This window comes from Amblyomma americanum, chromosome 3 (assembly GCF_052857255.1).
Source record: "Amblyomma americanum isolate KBUSLIRL-KWMA chromosome 3, ASM5285725v1, whole genome shotgun sequence".
In the NCBI taxonomy this organism is placed as follows: Eukaryota; Metazoa; Arthropoda; class Arachnida; order Ixodida; family Ixodidae; genus Amblyomma; species Amblyomma americanum.
Window position 1 is genome coordinate 74958188 of NC_135499.1, and position 20288 is coordinate 74978475.

Here is a 20288-nt window from a genome sequence, read left to right on the forward strand (position 1 = left end):
CATATCTGCTTGTTCTCACGCGTGCGAAAACCCAAGATGGGGATAAAAGCCACCATGGAAATAATTGCATATAATTTGCATAAAGGTGAGTTGTCACTTAAAAGTGAGGAGCGTGTTCATATGGCACAGCATTGTCTAACATACAAGCAACACGATATGCGGAGAGATATAGTGGGGGTGATTGTTTCTCGCCTAAGCTTTGTAGTGCAACAGCGCAACAGCATGAGGCCAAAGAAAGAGAAGGGACAATGGACATTACGGACCCGCTACGGACCAGCCGCGGTGACTACGTGGTTAAGGCGCTCCTGAGCCAGAGTAACCTGGTTCGAACTCGGCCACGGCGGCTGCGTTTCGATGGAGGCGAAACGAAAAAAGTGGCAGTGTCTTAACTTGGCTAAACCTGGAATTCAGCGAAAAGCAAGCACGCTTGCTAAGCGCCTGAGGCTTCTCCATGGTAGCACCGCTACACGCTAGCGACAAGCGTTCTATATATATACCCACATGATCACGTGGCTATGACGTGTATCGCATGGCCTTACGACACCCCCATCGGATGTCATCACTTGACTTCACATCACCCCACCTAATGGTCATGAGGTCAGAGGTCAATATGAATGTCACGTAATCTCAAACGTCAGAGGTTAACTCAAGGACAGAGGCCAAAAAAGGTCACGGGTCAGGGTCATGGGTGAAGGGTTCGACACCATAACTGTAGCACATCTGGCCATACATGGCTAAAATGGTTGGCTGAAGTTCGTTCAAGGTCATTATGCGGCCTTCGCGACAACTGCTGTACCTAGCATAGTGAGAGCTTTTCGCTTCAAAAACAAAAAAAAATATGAACAGCAACAGAAATCCCTTTGAGCATGCATATTTTTCGAATATATAAGGCTAAACTATCGGTCTATAAAATCTAGGTATTTCTTAGAGATAGCGACAAAAGGCGTGCTTGCACAACACCAACCTAGCTTCATAACCTCAGATGCTTTGATGATTCGTTTCGTGATCTTTTCATTGTTTTCATCTAAAATTTGACGGTTTCCATACAATGGTGGAGTGGAACAATGAATTCCAATGTGGCGAGTGGCGTTCTTGGCATTTTATTTGTGCTCCGTGAGCCGGTCTTCCAAACAACGACCAGTTTGGCGAAAAAACAATGTACAAAAACATACAGAAACATCTGTGAAGTGCCCAGAAAGCCTTGTTTATTCAGTCCCTTTGACTTCTGGCGGATCCTATGTTGGAAACTGGTCATCGTGTGTATGAGTGGCTGAGGAAGCTTGTAGACAGCGTCAAGAACGCCGCCCGCTACATCAGAATTCACTGCCGCGATTGCTCCTGTCAGCCATGGTATGAAAACAGTCGAATTGTGGATAAAAGCAAAGACCAGCTCACAAGAGAAATAATCGAGGCATTTGAGAAAATGAAGTTATGTCCGAGTTGTGCAAGCACCCCATCTGTCACTAACCCTTGGAGCTAGATTTTATAAATTGGTAGTTTTGTTTTGTGGATTCATAAAATATGCATGCTCCCAGAGATTTCTCTTGCGACTCTCTATTTTTTGTTTTATCACTGTTTCCTGCGCTCTTATAAGCGTTGGCATCCTGAATTAAATATCTGTCGTTAGTAAGCGCTGCGTATCGTCCCTTCCCTTCCTTTGGCCTCGTGCCGCTGCAAATCACTACGAATCATTCTGACCAACGTACCCACCAGTTGAAGTTGTATAGCCGAAGGTTACCATCGGAAATGTAGCAATGTCTTCTTTTTTTTGGTGTGATTTAACTGATTTCAAAGTGATTATTTATTAACACTGCATCTCCACAATAAGACATTACATGGCTAGAAATGTCTTTATTTAGATTAAAGTGAACTTCATATTTTCTGTACAATTGAAAGGGAATACACTGCTCCTCACTTGTTACCTCCCACCACTCTGACGGCATTGACATGGCCAGCAGTATTTTTTAAGTAAATAAATAAATAAAACTTTTGCAGTGGAACATTACAGGCCGAGTACTTCTTCAAGGATACTTTATTCTTAAAAGCGCGGATTGCACAGACGGTACAGAAATGTGCCGTCGGAGCAGCCAAATGCGCTTCTTCCAAACTGCGAATAAAATATTTTTTTTACATATCTTTTTCCGCATTTTATTATTTCCTCACCGAAAATTTCTTGTGCCTGTGCAGTCCCCTTATGCATGTTTGGGTGAGCCTTGAATAAAAATCAGCTGCAGCTCACAGCATATGTAGTAGTAGACTTTTGCAGCTTTGGCCTTGAAGTAGAGCTTCCGCCCTAAAATCAAATATGGGGAGGTTCAGAGATCTGCTACCCTTGCTTTGCCAGGGTGCACAGAGATACCCACATCCAGAACCTAACCTAACCTAACCTTCTCGAGAGCTTTTTTTTTTTTGGGGGGGGGGGGGGGTACCTCTTGGCCATAGCTGTCGCGTATGTCTGCCCTATGGAGACAGCACCCGAGGGAAAGAGCGCGCAGGGAGAGCAAAAGAAAAAAGAGTGGAAGGACTACGAGGCTATGGTTTATGGTGGTTTATCGTCGCAAGGCGACTTATGCTATGCACTACGCCGTAGTGAAGGGCTCAAGAAATTTCGACCACCTGGTGTTCTTTATTGTGCACTGACATCGCGTAGCACAGGGATCTCTGGAATTTCGCCTCCAACGAAATTCGACCGCCGCGGCAGGGATCGAACCCGCGTCTTACAGGTCAGCAGCCTAGCACCATAACCACTGAGCCACCGCGGCGGCCGACTCCGGGGCTAAATGATGCCATTCCTGCCCGCATCAGCACAGGCCGCAGAGAGCCGGCTGAAAACTGTCAAAAGCTAGCCCAACAGGACCGTCCTTTGTCTAAATAGAACGCTTTGCTTTCTCAATGATACACATTTATTCTGGGTACGGTACCCTACGTGAATAACATTGAGAGATGAGTTCATTGAGAGCTGAACTGATTTCGGCACACAAAAAAATCTAACAGTCGTATTAATGAAATATCTGCTCTGATAAGATGCGGTGTCATAGAGAAAGAGAATGCAGAGAAATGTGCCTTCCCTGGCATGTGTTGGACGCGAGATTACATGATACATATGGTGGTGAAGGTTTCATTTAACAGTTTTAATTGCCTGCTGATTAATTCATTTGTTTTGCCGTCAGAACTCACAAAACAGTTGTAAAAAGAAGATGAATAATAGAAAAGTACGCTGAAATTTCATGTAAGAAATACGGGCCCTTATCAAGCATACAAACGACATTTCAAAATGGGCTATAGACTGAACGCAACAAAATTAATGCAGATGCACTAAAAAGCATTCTCTGCCATGTATCACGAAACACGAAAGCGATGTTTGTCGGTGATTGTGCCTGAGTCACTAGGTGCTAAAGAGTTTCCGATCATTGTATGTTTTCTCTGGAAGTGAATGTGCGCAGCTAATCGTCTTTTTGCTAGGTCTGAAAAGTCTCAAATGTGTAGAAACCTAAGTGGTGTTTCAGATAAAGCTCGTTCTGAGTCGGTCGTTGTGATGATCGATCTCATAGACAAATTCTAGAAACCTTACAACTTGCAGCGAGAGGGAAAATTGTGAATTTATTTTATGTATGTTTTTTGGTAATACGGTAACAATTTGAGATTGAAATTAAGTTAACGATTTTGTACACCCTCTAGAGTCTTTAACAACGATATATGTCTGCAGCCTAAACACGAATGAGCATGCGTGGAATTAAAAGGGGAGTAATCTGCCCTCCCTTTTCAGAGCAGAGTATGCTGCCCAAGTCCGGGGGTAGATTTCGATCACTATTTTTTTTTTTTTGGTAATACATTGTGGGTGGCACAGCGCGAACTAGACGGATTAAAGCAAGATGACAACACAGAAGAGCACTGACTCGAAATAAAATTTTCCATTGAAAAGATTAAATATCTATACGTGAAAATCACGTGACACGACAGATCGTCTAGCACTTTGACAAGCAAAACCGGGAAAGTACCACTACTGCCACTCATCTGACATGCGGCTATGTCCACCAAAGGGGCATTCCAGAAGAATGTGCTTCAATGAGTCCTTGTGGGTGGCGTGAGAGGGTGTACAAGGAGTCCCTCATCACCTCACAGCAGAAAACGAAGTTTTCGTGGGCATCCGCTCCTCCACTCCTTCCTAGGAAGAAGACAGAGGTACCCGCTGGTAAAGGGCAGCTGTTGGGCGACGCTCATCTTCCACCGCAACACCGGAAGACACTTGAGCAAGGTCCAAAGCAAGCCAACAAATCTGTCCTCTCGCCCGTTGAAAGGTAGGCCTTGGCGAGAAGCATCTCCAGGCAAGTCGTTGATTGGGTACGCTCGAGATTCCTGGATGAGTACAAGCTTAACTTCGAGGTATAAAGGTATACGATTGTCTCTATCAGTAGAAAAATCCGGCTTTGTTCTGTTTCCAGGTGTAGGAAGACGTCAAGCACGGTTACAGACAGGCCTTGCTCACTGTTGCATCCACCAATTTAATCACACGAGTTTTCTGGGCGTCATTATTGGCTCCCGTCTACAGTGGCGAAAAGCTGTCTTCGCGACTGTCTCCTCTTTATCTTCGCGTCTAAATGTGATCCGTAGAATTGCAAGTGAGATGTTTGGAAACAATCCTTCTTGAATGATCTATCTTCATGAAGCGCTTGTGGTCAGTCGCATAATGTATCAATTACCTTTTATTTCCCCCTCGGCATCACAGCTTGAACCTCTCGAAGGTTTGCATAAAAACGGCCTATGAAGAGCAATTGGAGTTCCTCAGGCGGCTGCGAACAAGGCAATAGTACTTCATGAGTCTCTATCAAAACATCTTATCCTTGTCGCTTCTCAGAGGCTACTAATGCATCTTGGGCGTCTAGGAGAGACGGTAGCTGGGCAATACCTTCTCCAGCGGCTCTGCAAGAGATGTGAGTCGAAGGCCTACTTGGCACTTAATACACTTAGTTCTTTAGATCTTATTGTTCGAAGGCAAACAAAACTGTCAAAACCTCCCTGGTCTTTCCGACCCTCGACTGTAAGCTCACAATTCCCCATGTGAGCGCAAACCGCAGCTCTCCTTTGGCAGCAACGCGTTTGCTCGTACTTCAACATTTGGAAACAGAGTATGTCCGCCATCTTTAAATTTTCATGGATGGTTCTGTGGACAAGGTCAAACAAGCTAGTGTAGCGGCGTTTTACATTCCTTCTCTGGACTGTAAGTGGTCTGTACGCTTTACTGCTGTCGTATCTCCACTACGGACAAAAGTGGTGCTATTGAGGCGCCTTTACGGAAGTTAGGGTTGTGTCCAGCTCAACCTTTGTCATCGTAAATGATTCAAAATCTGCCCTTCAGAGGTTAGAGCGCGGTTTCCATACTGATGCCTTGTCTATAAGCTCTCCACGCTTGGTGCAGAATCTGCACAGCAGAGGCTTTACTCTATACTTCGAATGGGTGCCCTCTGACATAACAGTCAGAGGCAATGAGGTGGCATACTGTCTCGCCAATACAGCTATGTCAAAAAATTCATCACAAAAGCACCTGAAGATGGAGAAAGTCTCTTCAGAGAAACGGTGCTCCGTCATTTTAGTGCCCTTTGAAGTGCGACGCCCAAGCCATGTGTGACGAAGGCACTGAGAAGATCCCAGTCCACGCTGCTGCATCGAATTCGTACGGGCTCTGCTCGTACTCCTGCCTGGATGCGTAAGACGGGCACAGAATCGTCTCCGTTATGTTGTTTATGTGGAGTGTTGGGGATATAGAACAACATATTATGTACTGCCCAGAGTACAACGCGGAAAGGTATGTGATGTTCGCTTGCTTCAAGAAGACAGGAGCCCTTCACGGTACAGTTCAGGACATTCTCTACGGGAGTGGAAACGACATCCAGAAGGGAGGCTGCATGCCTTCTGTTAACTTTTCTGCAGGACACTGATCTTGCGTAAAAATGGTGACAGTAAGAATGAACTTTGGCCTACTGTGATTAAATGTGTGCGTAGATGGTGTCTTCCGGAGGGGACCATGCTATACTGTGAGTGTATATGTGCATGGATGGTGGCACTGCAATGGACTGTGTACTACTGTGACTGAATATGTGCATAGATGGCGACTTCTGGAGTGGAATTTGTCTGCTGTAAGTGAATGTGTGAAAAGATCGTGACTGCGAGAGTAGAATATGTACTATTATAAGTGACTATGCGCATAGCGGGGCAGATCTTACAGGTTTTAGGTCGTTATTAATATATTAGTGACGCGACGGAGGAGCAATGACCGGCAGACTAAGCACGGATAATGCCACCTGTAGCGTACAAGTCAACTCAACTGAACTCAACTTTGCTAAATTCTTACTGGGTGTAGCTGAAAAAAACGCATTGATTCAGAGAAAGCTAAAGGATTGGTGACTATTGTACGCTGGAATATTTTCCAGCGTATTAATCTCAGGGAGATGGAGGCGATGCCTGGATGGTTTTTGTGAGCCGCCAGTTCTGTGTACTGTTTTCCCATCATTGCGTAAGCACCGGCCTTTCAGGTGCTTAGTGAAAATTAAGTATAAGAAATTCGAGCTGTGTTCAGGAGCGTCCTGAAGAAGTTTTGATATCATTTAATTGTCACAACATGACAACGATTGCTTTAGTTTGCAAATAATTGGTCTATTTCCGGCAGAGTGATATACAACGGATTGCAACAGGAGAATGTCAACATGAAGAAAGGCAGGTACTGCCTGGCTGTAGTATTGCATAGCGAGGTTGCAAACGCATTATTAATAAAAATAATGAGGTTTTAAATGCATTATTAAGTAAAGCAGCACGTAAAAGTTTTGGGGCCTTGTTGCCAGATCTTCTAACTACGGTGACTTTGCCCATTTGGTGGCAACTCGTTCTTCTCCGGTCGCTGCGCTCAACGTAACTCAGTGCTGCTTCGGTACATCATTGGGGAGAAAGTGAATTTAAAATATAAAATTTCAACTTCACCCCGCAGCCACTGGGTAGAGATTGTTGCTTGTATGCAGGGCATCGCCCAGTGTATTACCGCAATCACTCATTTCTTTCCAGTGGAGTACACAGGGAAGCTGCTGAGTGCATCCATACCTAACTACGAGAGACCTCAGTTGCATTTAATTTGCCTCAGAAATCGTTCACCTCTCATTATCGTCGTTTTGTGACACACGGAGTAGGGCAGGACCGTCTCTAGGACCGTTAAGGCCTAAACGAATCCGACAGGTCTAATAATAGCCTCCGGCGCATGAGCTCACAACCGCACTTGGGGAGGCGTAACTAAAACTCGCGTTCTGTAATCTGTGAATACCAAAATTTGGTTATTGTTGACAAACATGACGCATACGGGCCTACGTATATTGCATTTTGAGTCTCCTATGGTCTTTTAACCCGATAGCAGTACAGATTTCGTCACACCATAAACCCACCGATGGATCAGACAAAAATTCCTGAATGGTCGAGAGAAGTCACGTGACTTAGGGACATCACAACCTGCCGTTATGGGCTAAGCTGATGGGTCGAGAGAGGTCACGTCACCTTGTGAGGTAATAAGAACGTGCCAAATATGGTAGGTGGCAACCTGGCCACAGGATTTTCAGGAAGCTATACATCGTGGCAGGAGGCAATTTTTGGCCGCGAGAGGGCACGTGACCTTGTGAAGTCATGGCCACCTGACCACCGGGTTCTGAGCAACCTAGTTTCCATACATCAGCCTAGATAGATAATAAATGAAAAATTACACAAACGTGATATAAGTAAGGATGCAAATATCGGCATCGCCACAGCATAGCAGCTACCTGCTATGGTTAGACGTGTGGTGATGTGATTTTGTGATGTCATTACAATGTGCCCGCTGTAGTCGGAGACAATTAGTAGAGACAAGTCACGTGACCTTGGTACGTCATCAAAGCCTTCCCATCGGGTAGTGTGCAATCTAGCTTTTAAACGGCTAGCCTAGATAGATAACCGACATTCAAATTCTGTAAAAAATGTGATGTTACGTGGCGGCCAGCCCAAGAACGAGGCGCGATGAACTATGGCAATGAGGTGTTTGAAATGCCGTTGGTTTGGCGCGAGCGCTCCGTCCCGCGCCACTGCGAGCTTCATCTTCGTCACACTACCCGGGGCTACCGAGCGACCGTCCCGATCGCTGACAAAGAGACGGATGCGCGAAATGGTGATAGACTTGAGAGGATAATTGAACAGTAAGCAGAAAGAGGTGAGGTGCTGGCCCCCACACTGAGAGCGAATGAGTCCCGGTACACGAAGCTTCTGGGCCGCAGGTTGCTAGGATTTGACGGCCGAGGCCCCGGGACGCGCCTGAACGGCCTGGGCACGGTAACGGTGTTTTCACGCTTGGGCTACGCCTCGTGTTAGTTAGGGCACAGATTCTGGTCGCGGGAGCGTGGTAATTTCGTCGCGTTTTCTGGTCGGGGTGGTGGACAGGGCTGGGGTGAGTAGCGAGTTCGCTTCAAGTCTGGAAGGCAGGGGCGCGGGAACCCGACGAAGGCCAAGAAGTCACGGCGGACGAGCATGGCTCACACAAGAAGCTTCAGGTTAAGGATGCCGATGAATACTGAGCACCTTACATCAAATGTAATTTGGCGGCCAGGCAAAGCATCACGCAATGTGAACGATGGCAGCGAGATGATTTAATGGCCTCTGGCCTAGCGCAAGCGTTCCTTCCCGCGCCACTGCCAGCTTCGTCTTCATCAAAATATGCAAATTTCGGCACCATCAGAGCATAGTAGATATTTGCTACTGTAACAAGCAGTCCAAATGTGGCTGCTGGCGTAGAAAAAATGCCAAGAAGCTGACACAAAAAAGTCAATTTACACCAGAAGCTTCAACAAATGTGATAACTAATGCTATCGAATTCCATTATTAGGGTGCCTTAAGCCTCCCCGTAGTTTTGTCCGCTTAGTTCTGTCGGCAAAAATTGCGAGGCAGGATAATGGGCACAGTTTCATCGGACAGACGTGGTATAATTATTTTGCGTTGTGGAGAGAAACCTGGCGTAAAGAGGTTACGCCCAAAACTAGATTCGTTGCGTAAAGACTGCCGAAATTCTTCTATGGGTTTTGCATACATTAACCTTAAGGTCTTGCATTAACCTTAATACATTAAACTTACATTAACCTGCAGCATACATCAACCTTAAGAGACCTTAATGTCTGCTTTCATCTTGTCAAGTGAAAAGTTTGGTTCATGTTGACATCGCGAGGAGATTTCATGATGGGAACATATCTTCCCCTCGTGCTACTTGGCGACGCTTTTTCGTTCTGGCTCGGGCTGTTGTTGGGGGCAATTGTTGAAGCTCCTTCATCCTACAAGAGGTCATCATTGTGCTCACTTTTCGGACTGAGCCAGAAGTGGCTCGGGTCAGGTAGTATGTGCCGATGATCCTTCTGTCCAGACATGTGAAGAACAGCATCATGGAGCTCATGGGGCGGTTAGATCTAGTGAGCAACGTGGCACAAAACCTGGTGTAGGCCTAAGTTTGTGTCGCAGTGCAACTTTTATTGACTTTCTGCACAGGCACGCTGGACTTGTGATGTGGTGCAAACTGTCGCAAGACGCTCTTTTTTTTTTAAGCGAAAAGCGCTTCTGTGCTAACTAAACTAGTCTTATTTTACCTTCCTGTGGGTAAAGCAGCTTTACTCTGGCTCAGCTTTCAATTGGCAGTCATTATTGTCTTCAATGGCATCTCATCTTGCACACCACACGTTTGTTACAGTGTACCTGAAGAGGGAGAAATTATACGCGCCACTTTTTTCAAAACTGTGAAGATCAATCAACCTGCTGTCCTAGATTACCGTATGTTCCATGATTATAGAATGTTTCTTGGTGTTACATTATGCGCAGTTTAACCATTTTTGCGCATCGACTTTTTAGGCGCGATTTATTTTAGGGCAGGCTACATGAGAGGGTAACTCGAAGTTGCGATGTCGTGAAAGAGCTAAAATGAATATGATGGTATCATTTTTTGCTTGATGGTAATAAAGAAATTATAGTTACATTAAAGATATTTCCTCTTTTTTCTATTTTCTGGGAAGGTACTTATGTAGAAGCGGGAAACACAGAACGCCGAATTCCGCTCAGACGACATGAAAGTTCTGCCTAGGCATCGCCGGTATCATCAAGCATTTTGGTGGCCTCGAACGCGCCACTGGACAGCCAGGGGACCGCAGAAAAGGTCTCGCGAACATGAGGTTAGCAGTTTTCCCGCTGGGCAACAACTTCAAAGTACACAGCCGTGAGCAATATAAAGAGAACAAGCTTTCTGCACAAAATTGCGAATTTTCTGGTCATTTTTCCCTAAACTTCACCATGTCTTTCACAGTATACGCCAGGAGGAAAGCTAGCTATAATACAGAAATACCTGCGCTAGTCACAAACAGTTATTTAGCCATCGATAAATGAATGCTCGAATTTTGTGTCCCTCCTTACGTTCATGAATGCCCATTACGTTCTGACAAAGGAGCAAGAATAGTTCGGTGTGACATTGAATCACGTTCAAAATCTCCTGGTGATATGCCTTGAATCGAAGTGAATTGCATGTTCATTCAACTGGGCTGAACGAAAGGGCAACAAATACGAAACTAAAACCGAAAAAGATCGCAACGAAGGCAGGAAACTAAAAAATATCGCATAGCCAGGCTAGGAGCACAGCCCAATTATGAGGGCGCCTAGACAGCAGTGAGCCATTGAGAAAAACCGTGACGGGTTTTGCATTCCAAAGCCCTCACCTGTAGACGCACTCTCTCTACACTGGGGTGCTGACTCGACATGCCGCCCGGTATGCAGTCATGAAAGGATCTTCCGCGGATGCTCGGCGCTGGACACTGAGAGGGCGTCGTCAGTTACGGCTCGGTTTATTCTGTGTAATTTTGGAACATTTGCACGATGGTGAGGGAGTTGGCCTTAACGTCTACGCAGTTACAAGATGAGATTTTGACAAGAGACGGCTGCAGACATTTTCCTCTCTAGGCATGCTCTCATTTCAATATGCGCAGTTGCGATCGCGACATATTTTCGATAAAGACCGTTGCGCGCATGCATGTTGGCAATGATTATTAAAAGCGATCTCACTTTTGCTGCCAAGACTAGAGCTCTCTAACCGTATGCTCGGTCAGACTTGTTTGACGAGGCTGGCCCAACGACAGCGAGCCTATTGAGTCCTGGTTCTATACGACACCGAAATGGACCTTTTAGCACTGAAACAGGCTCTCGTTTTCTAACGCACCCGTGGTTACGGCGCGTTGTTCACAACTGGAACCTCGCAAATGTTCTTAACGAATTCAGTGTTCACCAACGCTGAGATTTTGGACGGCCATACCGTCAATTTCTGAAGCAGGCGAGCAATATGCTAAATATGCAATGAGCGCTGACGCCAGCCGTTTGAGAACAGTGCGCTCAATTGGCAGCCGTTTCGTGAAATCAGTAACACTATCTCAGCGCAATTGGCACACCCTTTAACTAAGGAGGGTAGCGTACAATGCTTATTTACTTTTGTATAATTCGTAAATTTTCAATATAGGCCCTGATTGGGAACAGCTGGGGATAAAAGCTAATCAAGGTTACCCAAGGCGGTTCTCTGATAACAGTGACATGCTAAGTCACTCAGGAGATGAGGTACAAAGCCTGCTCAATGAATTAGAAAGGTATAGCTGGACAGTGGGTCTGAAAATCAACATGCGGAAAACAAAAAAAATACTTCCGGGGGTTCAACGTCCCAAAGCGACTCAGGTTTTGAGAGACGCCGTAGTGAAGGCCTCCGGAAATTTCGACCACCTGTGGTTCCTTAACGTGCACTGACATCGCACAGTACACGGGCCTCTAGAATTTTGCGTGCATCGAATTTTCACCGCCGCGGCCATGATTGAACCCGCGTCTTTCGGGTCAGCAGCCGAGCGCCATAAGCACTGAGCTGCCGGTGCGGCTCCAAAGTAATGTTGAACAATCTGCCATGGGAACAGCAGTTCACAACTGGTAGCGAGGTGCTGGAAGTAGTAAGGAAATGTCTATTTAGCGCAGGTAGTGACCGCTGATCCGGATCATGAGGAAAATACCTAGAAGAATTAGAATGGGGTGGAGCGCATATAGCAGGTTCTCTGAGATCATGAATGACAATTTAGCAATGTCCCTCAAGAAAAATTATAAAACACTTGCATCTTGTCGGTACTCACCTATGGGACAGAAACGTTGAGGATAACGAAAAGGGTTCAGCTAAAGGTAAGGAAAACGCCGCGAGCTATAGAAAGAAAAATGATGGGTGTGACGCTAGGAGACCGGAAGCGGGCAGGGTGGGTGAGGAAACAAACGCGGGTTAATTACATGCTAGTCTCAATCAAGAGGAAAGAATTGGCTTGGGTAGCACATGTAATGCGAAGGCAAGATAACCCGCGCGTTCTTAAAGGTAACGGAGTGGAAATCAAGCGAAGGCAAGCATAGGAGGGGGCCGCAGAAAGCCAGGTCGGCGGATGCGATGAAGTTTGCGGGCGTGCGGTGGCCGCAGCTGGCGCAGGACAGGATTAATCGGAGAGACAATGGAGAGGCCATTGCCTTGCAGCGGGTTTAGTCAGGCTGACAATGATGATGAATTACTGAATTCGTTGTAATATTATGGATGTATTGTATAGATGCCAAGATAATTAGGAAGGAACAAGGGCGCATATTTTTAAGAACAGAGCAGTTTTGACTGTGTGTAAATAGGATGGTGCACTGAATAAAAAAAATCCCAATCAATGTCATACATTCGTCAGAGTATGCATTAGCATTAGCGTTCCCTCTCGAACGGAGCAGCCGCTGAGTGGCTTAGGGAGTCGGGTGATTCGTGATCAAATCCAGAAATCACAGTGACACGCTCTACTTTCTCTGCACTCTCTTCTCTCCTCGACTCTGACTGGCGACCGCACTTCCCATCTCACCACCTGTCGCCTCCCCTCTATTGCCTTTCCGCCCATCCTCAACCCTTTAATATGGGAAAGGGATTTCCTTCCTCCATTTCGCCTCCTGCAAATCGGGGATTCACACACTAATGCTGCACACTTTTTCTGATGATGAAGGTTGTAATGATAACGCATTAAAAGTGGTGGCTTGCAAACAATGAAGTGCTTTCATGACAAGTTCTTATTACATAAGCGTCTGAAAATGACCACGTGAGGCGTCCAGAATATTTTTCAGCAGTTTCAAAGGCTCCCATCTAGTTTACCTCCTCAAGTGATTCTGTGTGCGAAATGAGCCTCCAGGTGCAGGTGCCTTGTGCTAATCGCGTCGCATTTTTTCTTGTGTCCAACGTCTACGCGCAAGCGAAAAGGAGATATCCATCCGTGCTCCCCCACTACGCGAAACCCTCTCTTCCCCAATGGCCGGCGTGGATGGCCTCGGCAGCGTATGTCGCAGGGAACAATTAAATAATTTTGAGTAGGACGTTCTTGCGGGCTAGTTGGTTCGTAGTTCAAGAATTGCTTAAAACTGTGCAAAAGACGAGGACAAAGGCAACGTGTGTTGTATGTTCCTCGTTGCCTTCGTCCTCGTCTTTTGCGCAGTTTTAAATATTTCTCGCAGTAATTTTCAACATTGGGGTTTTTTTGGGTAATACCATGCCTTTTGCGGCATAGCATTACCAGTACTGGCGGTCATCGGAAAGCCGATGAATTCTCTTAAGCACTAAGCTGGTCAAATAATTTTTATAATTAGCATTTTAACTATCACAGCTTGGAGACTGGTTGTAATTAGAGATTTGTAGCCGATCGTTGCTAACAGCCTTGTCAGTGTTTAGATCCTCGGCGCTTTGTCTGGACAAAATCTGGCTAAACTAAATATGCTTTCCAAAAGCATGCACATAGCAGCCTTTCCAGTGCACAAAGCTAGTTAAGAAAACCAAATTTTCTCTATCCGCTAAAAATGATATGGCTGTTACTAAAACCGGCTACAAATTTTTACTTGCGACTGGACGCCCAACTCTAACAGTTTAAAGTTAATTATTTAAAATAACTTTATTTATTTTATTTTATTTATTTATTTCATAATACTGCAGGCCAATAGATTGGCCCATGCAGGAGGGGCTATACAAGGCATTGAAAATGACAAATACTAAGAAAATACATGGGGTTACAAACAATGAGCGGAATAACGAAATACAACGCTCATTTACTCGAGAAAATGCTTCTCAAGAGCTTTACTAAAATTTGAGGACTGGAAAATGGCCTCGGGAAGAGAGTTCCAGTCGGAAACAGTCCGTGGAAAAAAACTGTGCTTGAATGAGTCAGTCTTTGCAAAAATGGGTTCCAGCAAATGAATTCGTGAATGGTGTGTTCGGCGCGACAATTGTTTGAGAATTTCAGGGCGGGATATGTTTAGTTTATGTGTTAAAAGGCTATGCATAAACAACAGACGGGAAATATTTCTGCGTACTTCAAGGAATGGAATATGGTTGGTTTTCATTAGTGTTGTAGGTGAGTCTAACCTCCTGTATTTGTTATAAATAAAAATAACCGCTTTCCTGTGCACCATCTCTATCTTGTATATGTCTTTCTTTTTGAATGGATCCCATAATACCGAAGCGTACTCTAATTTGGACCTAATGAATGTTGAGTATGCGAGGAGTTTAACTTTATTGGGGCATCTTTGAGCTTCCGCCTTAAGGAGCAAAGCTTAGAAAAGGACGAGGAGCAAATGTCTGCAATGTGTGAAGTCCATGTTAAGTCATGAGTTAACGTTACCCCTAAATATTTATATTGTGTAACCTCGTGGATTACATGATTTTGCAGGGTGTAAGAGAAAGGACTAAGATGTTTTTTGCGCGAAATGCGTAAGAGAATAGTTTTATCAAGGTTTAGTTGCATATCCCATTTTACACACCACTGATGAACAGCTAGAAGCGCATTTTGCAAGAAGTAGTGATTGTTCTGGTTATTTATGGTCTTAAAAAGTATGCAATCATCTGCAAAAAGCTTTAAAGAGACATTTCCGGGGATGGAAGCAGACAGATCATTTATATAGATTAGGAAAAGCAGTGGCCCTAAGACGCTGCCTTGAGGTACGCCTGCAGTAATTGGAAGATCGTTAGATCTGCAGCCATTAACGTCTACGTATTGTTTCCTATGTTTAAGATAAACATGAATCCAGTTGACAAGGTAAGTAGGGACACCAATACTATCTAATTTAGAAATGAGTTTGCCATGAGAAACAGTGTCAAAAGCTTTGCGGGAGTCTAAAAAAAAGGACATCAACCTGCCCGGATTTATCAAGAACAACTTGGAATTCATTAACAGTGGAAACCAACTGCGTCACGGTGGACATACCCTTTCTGAAGCCGTGTTGCAAAGGGGATTAAATGTTATTTTCAGCTATAAACGAAATAAGGTACCCAGAGACTATGTGTTCTATTAACTTACAACAAGAAGTAGTTATTGAAATCGGTCTGTAGTTAGAAATACTTAGCTTATCTCCTTTTTTATGGATTGGTACAACGCGGGCTATTTTCCAGTCCTCAGGCACATCACCAGAAGTTAAAGAGACTTGAAATATCTGTGTTAAAAACTCGGACAATTGCGTTGCAAAACGTTTAAGAAAAGCATTTGCAAGCCCATCAGGACCAGAACATTTCTTATCATCAAGTTTACGCAGCATCGACAGAACACCATTCACAGAAATAGCCGGTACGTTACCAAGATTATCACCTCGAATTCTAGCTGTGGTTTCCCTCTCCGTCAGAAATACGCTTTGAAAGTAAGAGTTAAAACCTTCTGCAATCACTGTGCAGTCGGTCACAATGTCGTCAATAATTCGAACCTTACTCAACTGCTCATTCTTTCGACCTAAAATTTCCAAAACTTTTGGGGATTGCTTCTGGTGAATTCGGGGAGCGTCATTTCAAAATAATGAGACTTTGCTGATTTTAACTTTAAGGCAAGTTTGTTTTAGTAGTTGGAACTGTTGTAATGAAGATATATTTTTCTTCCTAAATCGCGTCCACTTTGCGTTTCAGTTGAAGTTCTCGACTTATCCAAGGATTGCGACGGTTGATATGAACTTTTCTAAGTGGAATAAAATGTTCGGTACAGTACTGCACTGCATTCTTAAAGTGATGCCACAAACTATGAGCGTCATTCCCGGAGGAGTTGCTTAACAGCGACTGTAAGCCATCGATGACTGCATTATCATTAGCACGAAGTCCTTTATCATTTTAGCCTGACGCACCCCAGAAGCACCAGGCGAAACAACAAAAGTATAAAAGACAATGATTTTATATTCCCGGTTCAACGTCAAGCACTCCATCAAAAAAGGTTTGGCTAACAAAGAATAGGTCTAGTACAGATGACTGTCTGGTGTATTCACGAACAGCTTGCTTAAGGTTTAAAGAAAACATCAGATCTAAAACAATATCACATGAGGCACATAGGCCATACGATGGTTTGTCCCAGTCGATGGCAGGTAGATTGAAGTCACCGGTAAGGATAAGATTCCGATTCTGGTAATGTAATTAATGATCGAAAAGACTAGACATAAAAGAATCCGTTGCATCAGGTGGACGATACACAGCGCAAAGGTAAAAGGTGAAGCCATGCGTTACAAGGCGCAAAAATAAGCTTTCATGCTGATCAATTTGGTCAAGGAGCGTTACGTTCACTTCACACCTAGCAATCACAGCAACCCCACCACCACGTGAACCGCGATCACGTCTGTAAATGACGTAGCCCGGTGGCACAATTTCTTCATTAAAAATACCACTGTAACCATGTCTCGCTTATCACCAGTACATGGGGATCATAAGAGAAGAGCACTACCTCAAGGCTGTCTGTTTTATTAACAATGCTTCTGGCATTCAAAGATATCACAGGTAGTTGGCGAATCTCAGGTGGTGGTTTCGTCCGACTGCCAAGTCCGACTGCCTGTCAAGTAGAAGAAGCGGGAGCACATTTCCTTCGCGGACGCCCGGCATTTTTCACTGATTTAGAGGAAGTTGCGTCATTACTCGGGGCGTTTTGACCGATATCACCTGAAACTGCACCACTTACTTTATACATTTGGTTGTTCTTTTCGTCCCAAGCGTACACCTCTTTATTGACAACTAATTTGTCATATTTGAGGTACACTTTATCCTCAGGCTTCTTAACATCCTTAACAGTAGCCCAAAGTAGCTTTCTCGTTTTCCGTAGCGTAGGTGAAAAGTCCTCTGAGATGGACGTTTGGGAACCCTTCAATTTTGAAGCATTCCGGAGAACCTCTTCCTTTTCAGCGAAATCAAAAAACCTCATAATCACGGGACGCTTTTTATCTTCAGCTTTTTTCCCCAAGCGGTGCACCCTCTCCAAACTCCCTACTTTGACTTCAAGTTTGCTTTCAAATATTTCCGTCAGAACATGCTTCTTAAGGTCATCTACTGTTTTAGTTTCTGACTCTTCAATGCCATAAATGAGCAGGTTGTTACGACGAGAGTAGTTTTCAAGGTAGTCCACCTTTGTTCTTAGCGAAACTATTTCTCTGTTCAATCCTGCTAACGAGTGCTCGCATGCTTCCACCCTTTGGGCTGTTTGCGATTGTACTTCCAGTTTGCTTTCAATTGAAGCAAGTCTCTGATTTGTTTCTCATATATGCAAGTCAAGTTTTGCCCCTAGAGATTGAAGTTGGCATGAAGAGACCTTTTGATTCTCGATAATTTCATCGAGTTTCTTTTCTACCTCTGGGCCTGGATTAAGCTCAACGTCACCGCTAAGCAAAAGTGCAAGTAAACAAAATCAATCAAAACACTCTGCAAATGTTTCAAGCAAGACGCCTGGGCAAGGCAGCACGACCAAACAAAGAGAATCGCTTTTAAATTCATAGGAGTAGCGATATCTACTAACCTGCATAAAAATACGAACGGGTTTAGCTGCGACTGCATCCCACGGGTGCTGCCTTGCCCACTGGTGAAGAAAACCTTAGGGGCGGTTCCCGAAAGATTCGATGATGCCGATGTTCCTTGGGATAGCCACTGCGGGCGTCGAAAAAGTTCTGCACAGCGGCCGTCGGTGTCGTTGAAAATTCCGGTGTTGGCGGGGAAAAGCACTGTCACTGGCACATGCTGGTATCGTTCATTCCAAGAAGCAGCACATTCGCCGCCGCCGAGCTGAACAGAAACAGGGTCGATGCACGAAGCAAGGACCTGCACAAAAAAGACGAACGGGTTTAGCTGCGACTGCATCCCACGAGTGCTGCCTTGGCCACTGGTGAAGAAAACCTTAGGGGCGGTTCCCGAAAGATTCGATGATGCCGATGTTCCTTGGGATAGCCACTGCGGGCGTCGAAAAAGTTCAGCACAGCGGTCGTCGGTGTCGTTGAAAATTCCGGTGTTGGCGGGGAAAAGCACTGTCACTGGCACATGCTGGTATCGTTCATTCCAAGAAGCAGCACATTCGCCGCCGCCGAGCTGAACAGAGACAGGGTCGATGCACGAAGCAAGGACCTGCATAAAAAAGACGAACGGGTTTAACTGTGACTGCATCCCACGGGTGCTGCCTTGCCCACTTTACCAGCTTACTACTCAAGACGATTCATCAGTTTTCCGGTGCCCTTCAACAGTGGTAATATTATGCTGAAAAAACCATATCTTTGAGTGTTACTCAAATTCTTACATTAAACACCCTGAATACGACCTCTTATACTGTGCCTCGGCACTGCTTTGTCTTCATCGCTTCTTTTCTGTAAGGCACCGAGTCTCGCCGAGGAAGCGAATAACACCAGCGAGGCATCTGCTGTTGTTCTTCGGGTTCATGTTTGCTTTATTGAACAATGGCAAAGCATATGCGCAGAAGCCGTCATTTTTTAATTTATTTCATGTGCGTGTATGTTATGCTTGTGATTTCGGTCTACATAGTAAATTATTTCTTACTGCTGTAATTCTCGCGTGTAAGCTTCTTCTCTTCCTTCTATCCTGTCCCTTTTGTTCGCGCCAGCTGCTCTTCAGTGCATGGCTTCAGGAAAATATGTAGCAGTTTCGGCTGCTGGCACATGTTGTTTGCCTGCCTGCCTAATTCTTTTATCAACATGGCAAAACACGTTACTAGTCAGCAACATATGTATCCCATCCGTTCGTCGGCATGCTCCTTTATTTTACCTGGTTTAAATATAAACTAGCCAGCCTTCCTGTTCTACACGCGTGCGCGAAGAGCAGCGGGACTGAAAGAACAGGGCTCAAAAAGATGTCGGGCGTACGTCGGCATGAGGCTAGAGCACATCAGCAATGTTATGTCCTCAGAACCCTTACAGCGTGCGCGAGCTGAGTACCGCGTGAAGGCGAAAGAAACTTCGGAGACACTTCAAAAACACTGGCAGCGTTGCAGCTGTCGGAAGTGACATCATGTCATTTGACTGCATTATGTGTGTCGCCTCGAGTCAACAGGAAGTCCAGAGGGTGCTGCTCGAATGCGTTTTCGGCACAACGTTCGGCAATAATCTGCCGGGTACGGCCTGGGTACTGTGTTTCTCATTTGAATGCGATCGAATAGATTGTTTAGGTGCCCATGAAACAAATATCATGTGCATCCACTGCAACGATGAATGATGTCTTGATTTCAGAAACGCATCTCATTTTTCATCGGCCAGTGTGCCATTTTGCCCCATATGTACGGGGTAGGGCACAATGCGACCTTTTAAAGTTTTAAATTTCATTACATCTTACAATATTCCTCTCCACATTACCTTTCCGTATTTAGTTACCATAAAGGCAACGATTTGCGAATGTGGATCGCATTTTATCCCGCTCTCCCCTACATCTTGCCACCAAGCATTGCACTATGGCGCAATGATCACCTTTGTATTCTTTCGAAATGAGAAAGTTTGCTGAACGGTTAAAAAGGAAGATTTTTTATTTACACATTCATTGCTTCTCGAGCATTGAAATATAGCCTTAAAGCTGTGGAAATATAAAAACATATTCTCCAATTGCGCAGAACCCTGAAAGGCAGCACTGTTTATTGTTTTATTAAAAATAGGAAAACTGGTTCAAAGCCATTTTGCTGCTCCTCATCTCATGGTAAGGACATTTGCCGCAAAATGATTGAGTAATATGTTTTGGCCGTTAACTCACCTGAAATCCCGTCTTGCTTGGAAAGTAGAAATAGATGTAATGGTACGTGTTAGCTTCGAATCCCTCGTGTTTTTTATTGTTGTACCCACTCCCCCCATCACGATCACCAGGCTCCTTGACATTGCCAAATAGGCCCGAGAGACCGTTGGCGTTGAAGCCGATGGAGTAGGTGCCGGCAACTATTATGTCAAACCTGCGCAGATATCATGTGGTCTAC

General features: G+C 44.9%; 1 protein-coding gene across 3 annotated transcripts in view; it reads right to left on the reverse strand.

The window, feature by feature from the left end:
- Positions 1 to 20288, reverse strand: part of LOC144123075 (uncharacterized) — a 408139-nt gene that overhangs the window by 367083 nt on the left and 20768 nt on the right. For all 3 annotated transcript variants that reach the window (XM_077655978.1, XM_077655979.1, XM_077655976.1), the window contains one exon: positions 20072 to 20264. In XM_077655978.1, coding sequence (XP_077512104.1) covers positions 20072 to 20264 — 193 coding nt within the window. The remainder of the gene's footprint in view (positions 1 to 20071; positions 20265 to 20288) is intronic.